This window comes from Phaseolus vulgaris, chromosome 2, assembly GCF_051622355.1.
Source record: "Phaseolus vulgaris cultivar YP4 chromosome 2, ASM5162235v1, whole genome shotgun sequence".
Classification (NCBI taxonomy): Eukaryota; Viridiplantae; Streptophyta; class Magnoliopsida; order Fabales; family Fabaceae; genus Phaseolus; species Phaseolus vulgaris.
In genome coordinates, this window is record NC_143499.1 from 45789929 (window position 1) to 45798562 (window position 8634).

The 8634-nt window shown below is 27.7% G+C and overlaps 1 protein-coding gene across 1 annotated transcript; it reads left to right on the top strand.

The window, feature by feature from the left end:
• The first annotated feature begins 6102 nt into the window (after positions 1-6102).
• On the top strand, positions 6103-8381 carry LOC137812587 (bidirectional sugar transporter N3). The gene is made up of 6 exons (XM_068614674.1): positions 6103-6477; positions 6637-6673; positions 6794-7004; positions 7094-7258; positions 7549-7668; positions 7803-8381. Exons 1-6 carry the CDS (start codon positions 6435-6437, stop codon positions 8139-8141), a joined length of 915 nt encoding a protein of 304 aa, XP_068470775.1. The 5' UTR covers positions 6103-6434; the 3' UTR covers positions 8142-8381.
• Positions 8382-8634: the final 253 nt, after the last annotated feature.

Below are 8634 nucleotides of genomic sequence, written 5' to 3' on the forward strand. Positions count from 1 at the left end.
AAGTTTAATTTGTAGGGATTAATAAAGAAGATCGATATGAGATGGACCAATCTGAAATGGTGTAAAAAGCAATAAATGCATAATAAGACATAGACTAGAACAAGTTGGGAGAATGAATAGGCTCTAATAAATGGGTTTTTTGTAAACTGAGACCTATGTTAACCATGCTCAGACCCAGTAGTCAAAAGGATTGTGTGTTTGTTAGCAGGTAAGACTCAATTATGAGAAAATGTTGAAGTGGAGCTCATGAAATGCTAAAGATAGCATGGTAGTAGAGAGGATAGATTAAAGATCCCAAATGGTTGTGACAAACAAACTATGGAAATACAACTGAAGAAATGGTATATGTAGAAAAATAAGGTTCTTACAGAGGAGAGTTGCAGAGTGAAGTCATTCAAATCTATGTCAATTATGTCAGAGTAGTACTTTTTGGAGGATATCATGTGAACAGGGATAAATGCAAGAAAAGGTTAATTACATTGTATCTCTTGCAGTGAATACCTTCACTTATATCTTAAGCATTACCAAAATGAAAAATAGATACAATGCAGTGTAATTTCAGGAGACATCATTAGTTGCTTGGTGTGTTTATGTACATTTATTTTAAAAGTATATATAAGGATATACTTAAAAGGGATACCTCAAGTGCCCTATATAGTTGTATAATATTTTTGCTGATAAAATAAATATATTTTATTTCCAAAATGGTGTTGGTTCAGAGTTCACAGAGGAACCCTAATGCACTTTGTTGAATGTAATGTAGAGAGGAGAAACTTAACCATTTTTGTGTGGTCTTGGTGGATCCAATTATTCACAGGAATAAGAATTTAAGGGGTTATTTGATTAAGTTGAGTGATGGATGAATGAATATGAATGAAAGATTGAAGCATTTAATTCCATGAAAGGAGTTTCCATGGTTGACAATGAAGGGAAGGTGGGTGTGAACTGTGGAGCGTGTCTCCTGGGCGGGTCCATCCCCCATCATTGCTCAACACAAAAAGAGACTTCAAGCCATCATAATTGGGGCTAGGGTTTCACTTCCTTAATTCACTTTCCAATCATTTTTTTAAATTGTGGCTTTCGATTTTCCTTTTTAATCAAACTCAATATCAATCAATATTTGTGAATTTAATTTTTTTATAGGTCATATCCTACGGCTAGGCTGTATAGGCCTCTTTGATATGAGAACATACAATACAAGTTAATAAATGACAGGACTATAAATCTATAAATACATAAGTTTGTTTGGATTGGGAAGTAAAAAGTTGTTTGGATTGGGTTGTAAAAAGTTGAGGGTCTGAAGAAGTGAAAGTGTGAAGATTTGATAAGAAAGTTGAGCCAATTTGGGTTGAGTTTGACTTGAGTTTGCATTGTGATATGTTAGACTGGGTGTGTGAAGAAAATTTATTGTAATACATGAATGATGTGATGATTGTAAGAATATTTTAAATTTTAATTTTTTTTTAATCGTGTAAATTGTAAAATTACAAATATACAGTTGTATATAAAAAAATAGAAAAAATTAAATATTAATTAATTTAAAACACATTTTAGTTAATTAAAATAATTTGTATTATATTATTTAATTTATATTATATATATATATATGAAATATATATTTTTTATTCATATAAGAATATTAATATTAATGGTAATTTTTATGATTATTATTATTATAAAAAAGTTAATATATTTTAAAATTTAAATCATTAAAATGAATTCTCATTATTAATAAAGATTCATAAAAAGGAATTACATAAATACTTTCAATTTAAATTAGTATCTTAATTCAATAGTATAATATAAAAAAAAATATATAATTATTCTAAATTTTCGATATTAAAATCGACACTCATTAATAAAACAAAAAATTAATAATTACATTAATAAAATAATTATATTATTACTATTTCTATTTATAGAATTTGAATATTCAAATTCTCGTTAATAAATCAATATATGAATTATTATAATATGTGAATTTAATTCTATTATTTATAATTTTAAAATTTAAATATTCAAATTGATTTTATATTCTCATTAATAAATCAAAATCTGAATATTATAATATATCAATTGAATTCTATTATTTATATTTTTAGAATTTAAATATTTAAATAGATTATGTATTCTCATTAATAAATCAAATCTGAAATACTACAATATATTAATAATTCTATAATTTATATTTTAATAATTTAAATATTTAAATAAATTTTGTATTCTCATTAATAAATCAAATCCGAATTACTATAATACATTAATTGAATTCTATAATTTATATTTTTAGAATTTAAATATTTAAATAGATTTTATATTTTCATTAATAAATCAAATATGAATTACTATAATATATCAATTGAATTCTATTATTTATATTTTTAGAATTTAAATATTTAGATGAATATTGGATTCTTATTAATAAATCTTATTATAATATATAATTTAATTCTATTATTTATATTTTTAGAATTAAATATTTAAATAAATTTTCTATTCTCATTAATAAATCAAAATTTAGATTATTATAATATATAATTGAATTTTGAATAATATAATATAAATAAAATTACTATAATAATAGCCTATAATTTCAAATAATATATTTTATTAATTATGATTAATAAGATTTTTTTAATATTTCTAAAAATAAATACAAATAGAATATTAAATTAGAAAAAAAAAACATAAAAAATCATAAAACACAAAAATTGTAAAATTTGGAAAAAAAAATATGATTATGCTTTACCTTAAAAGAACAGAATCGATTACCCACTATTTTTAGGAGTCTAATCGACTATTTCTTTACTTAAGAAAAGAACCTAATCAATTATGTTGAATATCTAAATAGCATAATTGATTAGGTCTGTTTTAACACACATCACATAATCGATTATGCTCCTAAAAATAGAGATTAACAATTATGTTATATGCTTAATCAATTATCAACTCTTTTTTAGAACATAATTGATTAAATCTTATGTGATTTTTTATGCATAATCGATTAAATTCTATGTTAATTTTTTTAGTATAATAATAAATAATTATCTGATTTTCATGCTACAAATATTATTCTGATTTTCATACTACTTTCAATATTTTTTTTGCAAAGTGAATAGGCCAATCAATTTTTAATCTGTATACACACGACTTTCTCTCTATTGCATTATTACAGTGATTTTAGGACTGCTAACACTCTGTTTTAGGACTACATTTCATGTGTAAGGTTAAATGTATGAAGGAACATTAAGACAAAGTTTATTGATTACAATTAGGCTAACCAATCTACGCTTTAATAATTGTTTGTATAGGTTCTCTTTGTAAGGTTATATTATAATTGGTGTATACAATTCTTTTTGTAATTCCCAATAAAATAGATATATCTCGAACTATTTGTATAAAAGTTGAAGTGGTTGAAGATCACACATCGACTAGAGATTAGAGTCTTTCATTGTATATAAGTGGGTGTAAACCTCATCCTCATGAACTGATTTTATGGGGTTGGGTTAGCCTTAAAGTCCACTTTGTAACATAAGCACCCTTAAAATACTCTAATTTATTCATTTTATTTTTTACTGATAAAAAAAATTATGTTATTAATATTTTTGTTTGGATGATTGAACTTGGTGTAAATAATAATGAGTACATAATTTTTTAGGGTATAGAATTTAAATTAATTCAACTTAAGAAAACCAAATTATTAAGGTTAAATGTTTTTCGTCTACATACAAAATAGTTTACTTTCTATACAAGTATTTTGGAAAATCTAAAATTTGGATTAGGAAAAAAACGAATTTGATAAAGAAATAAAAAACATATTTAACTAAATTATTAAATAATGATTGTTTTTACCATATATTTTTGAATATTTATTTATACCTTTTTTTCTGTATATCTCTCTGGTTTCTTTGTCTAAGGTGTCAAATTACATCATGTGTGGATGCATGTTTATCCATAATTTTTGGCGAACAGGTATCGAAAATAATTTAGCAATTGAGTGATTGAGAATGTGAAGGGTCGCATTCTTTCACAGCACAGGGGAGAGCAGAAGAGTTGGAGTATTATTGCTTTGGTCAATTTTCATTTAAACCAATTCGTCCTATCCTAATTCTTTCACTATTTTTCCACCATATTCCAGATACCTACCCATTTCTTTCAAATACAAAAATAAAACCTCACGTATAGATATACATTTATAGAATATTAAAAGAAAATTTTCAAATATTTTTTAAATAAATAAATAATCTTAATTAGTACTTTTACTAAACTTACTCACTGTCTAGATGATGTTGGCTCAAATTAAGAGAATAAACATCATTATGCAAATATTTGATACGACGCTAATTGAGTATTAAAGTTAGTGAATTGAATTAATCTAGGTTTCATCCATATAAAAACCATTAATAAATAAGGTTAGGTATAGTGTTTATTGATTATGTAATTATTATGGTTGGAGAATACTTTTATAGTTATATTTACTGTGTCTGTTTGTTTAAAGTAATTATTGAATGATATTATACACAATTATATGTAATTTTAATTTAATAATAATAGAATATTATGATTAGTGAATTTTTATTTAATTAGTTAGTAATTTGAAAAGATAAAATCTTTCTACAAATAATTTTTATATATGGAGTGATATAAATAAAAAAAAATATACGAAATATTTTTTTCTTACCATATTTTTATATATAAGTTGTGTGATCTTTGTTTTGTTTGATGATATTTGTGTTTTAGTTGATGGAACAATTGAAGAGTATGTATAGACCTTGTTAGATTGTGAATGTAGTGAGCCTTTGTCAACTAACTAACTTTATAATATATTATTGACATTTAAAACTTTTAGTCATGAATATAGTGAGCCTTGTCATCTAACTAATTTTATAATATATTTTTAACATTTAAAACTTTTAGTTATGAATATAGTGAACCCGTGACTGCTAACTATTTATAATGTTGTCTTTCTTAAAGATAATACGGGATTTTTAAAAGAATAATATTGTCTATTAAAAAAATTAATGAAGTTGTTTATTTAAAAAAGGGTGTGAATATAATTACTCTAAAGCCGAGAATTTCTTTTCACATCCTCGTTTTCGCCCATGAATAGTCCTTCAGAAGAACATCTTTAAGAACTATTTAGACAAACCTCTTTCAGTTCTTTCCCATCTTCATTAGTAGACAAATTTTCTAAGTTCATAGTAGCCTAAAGTCAAAGAATCCTTAAAAATTTTTTAAATGAAAGATACAATAAAACTATTAAACATAAAATAATTTTTTTTTAAAAATAATAATTAATCATTATATTAACTAAATTAACTATTATTTTAAAAATTTAAAAAATATTGTTATTTAAAATAATTTTTATTATTAATAAAAAATTTCATTTTACTTTTTGGTTACGGAAGTTTTTAAGTAACATACATGTTAAAAACATTAGATTAAAAAAAGAAAATGAAAAATGGAGAGTAATTATTATCACTATTATTATGTTATATTATTATATATACATACATCATTATTGAGTTATAAAAACATATTATAGGAATTGTTAAAAAAAGAATATAACTGTAAAGCAAATAGAATTGAGCCATTTATTAATTATATGAAACCGGTAGCCGCTTAATAGTTGTTCGTGAGCAGACCGCATGCTGACACATTTAGGTTAATCACGAGGATAACTTTGACTTCTTCCATCACGTGTGACAGTCACAAACTGTATCATCCATTAACATGCTTTATAGCTGCATTTACATGCAAATAACAATAAATCTTCTTCTTTTATGTAATCCAAATTATATTAATATATACACTCTAAGTTCTTGCAATGCAACAGTCCATGGTGATCACCTCATTGTGACACGTGTATCCTCATCTCTGACTCATGAAAGATTGGTGACCTACCTGTGGCAATAATGGTGGTGAATCAGCAAGGGTTATTTGGCGGCGGATTGAACATCATCAAAATATGAAGGTACCAAGTCCCAACACAGCAACAAAATGAGTGACACTTACTGAATGTGTGAGGAGAGAGCAAATAATAGAGATGAGTCACGTGAGGGAAGGTTTTGCATTGGAAAAGATACAATAATAAGTCAAGCTAAGGTTGGCCCAACTATTAATTAAAGAACCACATCACACCAACTAATTACAATAATGTGTTGAGTTGGCACAAAAATCAGATGCATGCCCTTCAAACTAACTTAGAACTTGGTAGAATGCAACCTCTTGGATCTTATTCATCAATATCACTGATTGAACTCATTCTTGCATAATGTGTTTCACTATCCCTTCATGCATGAAAAAACTCCTACCCTATATATATAAGTGCTTTCATTTCCCTTTTCCTCCGTGGCACTCAAAACTAGAGCTACCTTCCTTTCTTCTCTCTTTTTTTCAATCAAGGGAATACTTCTCAGCCATATTCCGAAACCATGGCTAACGATGCCCCTTATGTTTTTGCTGTTGGAATTCTAGGTATTAAGGCTAAAAATAATCCACTAGTGATCAAATTTAGTGGCAGAAAATTATTATGTTTAGTTTCAATCCTTTTCATTATTGATTTTCTATACATGTCTTAATCTTTTCAAGAGATGAACTGATATAACTTTCTGAATTTGTGAACGTTGGTTGTAGGTAACCTAGTCTCCTTCTGTTGCTTTCTAGCACCAGTGTAAGTAAAACACATGTTGGTTGGTTTACATTTGTCTGTGAATTTTGATGAAGCTATATATAGAACTAGTACTATAGTTCAGATAAAAATTGAATCATCACTTGCATATGGGTTTTGCAGACCAACATTTTATCGAGTTTGTAAGAAGAAAACCACCGAAAGTTTCCAATCACTTCCTTACGTTGCTGCACTCTTCACTTCAATGCTTTGGATTTTTTATGCTTACATAAAGACAGGAGAAATACTTCTTATCACCATCAACGCATTTGGTTGTTTCATAGAGACAGTTTACCTTATCATCTATATAACTTATTGTCCCAAGAAAGCTAGGGTGCGTATAAATATGTTATTACATTTATCCTTATCACACTTATTATGTCTCTGCCATTGATTCATTTGACACTATGATTGGACTTGCAGTATTTCACTTTCAAGATGATTTTCTTGTTCAACGTTGGAGTGATTTTCTTGGTTGTTCTTCTTACGCACGTCCTAGCAAAAGAACGAACAGCCCGTATTGAGCTTCTTGGATGGATTTGTGTAGTTCTTTCTACCAGTGTGTTTGCAGCACCTTTGAGCATCATTGTGAGTATATATATAGGATGATGAGTTTGATATTGTGAAATTTATTAGCTATAAAAAAAACAACTTTTCAAACATAGTTTAGTTATTTTCTGTCATGATTTACTGAATTCTTCTTTTCATTTGTATGTCTGTTATATACTTACTAGAAAAGAATAGTTATGACCATCTACTTATTTTTTTCCTTCGATTTCGTTCATACTTGATTTCATTAAAAAGTGTTTGTACAAATAGCAATGGTATACCTACTGATCAATCACAAACCATGCATGGTTGATCTTGCTGAATTCCAGAAAGTGGTTATTCGCACCAAAAGTGTAGAGTTCATGCCTATTACTCTGTCAGTGCTTCTCACAGTGAGTGCAATTATGTGGATGGCATACGGTATTCTCCTGAGGGACATCTATGTTACAGTAAGTACTCAAAAAATCCAACGTATAAAAATGACAACTCGTTCTGATTTCAGGGATATGCTGCATCTTTATTGATAAATAGTATTACTGTGTAACAATTCTTTCTTTTCTCTTATTTTATTTTTCTGCGACAGCTTCCGAACTTCGTGGGTATCACATTTGGAACAATTCAGATAGTGCTCTATTTTATATACAGAAAGCACAAGCCAGTTAAGGATCAAAAGCTGGCAGAACACAAAGACAATGTGACGAATGAAGAAAACGCCAACACAGCTGTGAGAAGTGTGAATCAGGGAGCAAACGCTGTTGCATTTGTTGACGTTGAGTTTGGAGAGAAGAAGGAAGTGAAGAAAGTTGAGGAAGCAGAGAAAAAACAGGACCAAGTTGGTAATTCTCGTGACAGAACAGAACACAACAACAATAGCAACAAAACAAGGGAAGCTAGCACTCAACTACAACACAGGGAGGGTTGAGAAGTTTAATGAAGGATACATGAGCACGTGTTATGCCTCTTTCTCTCTCTGCCACCATGTGTCGATGTTCAAACTGATGCAAAAAAACTTGAAGGGCTAATGGGAGCAGAAGATATAAGTCATACAATATACATCAATGTCTCTCTATATTTCTCTTTGCCTAGTTTCTGTTTTGTGTGATTTCTGTTCTGTTTTCTTTGTGTTACAATAATAAATAATAAAATAGAAGGTGTTCCCAAATGTTGTTCCAAGGAGATATTGCAGGAACCGATTGAAAATCTGCATACTGATTGATTACTGAATTTCTGTTTTTTCTTATTAGTGAATAAATTTTGTGGTGTTAAAGGGGCATTGGTGCAATAAATCAGCATAAGGATGCAGCAATGGCTAGAATAACTCATGATTGGAAGAATAGATTTAGTCCATGAAGAATTTGAAGCCCAGAATTCCAGCCACTAACCTTCCCAAGGAATCATTCAACATATTAGTATAT

Excerpts from the sequence above, each read along its gene's own strand:
- LOC137812587 (XM_068614674.1), top strand. The coding sequence starts at position 6,435 with ATGGCTAACGATGCCCCTTATGTTTTTGCTGTTGGAATTCTAG. Across the intron at positions 6,478-6,636 it reads TTTTGCTGTTGGAATTCTAG|GTAACCTAGTCTCCTTCTGT; the intron begins GTATTAAGGCTA and ends CGTTGGTTGTAG. Across the intron at positions 7,005-7,093 it reads ATTGTCCCAAGAAAGCTAGG|TATTTCACTTTCAAGATGAT; the intron begins GTGCGTATAAAT and ends TTGGACTTGCAG.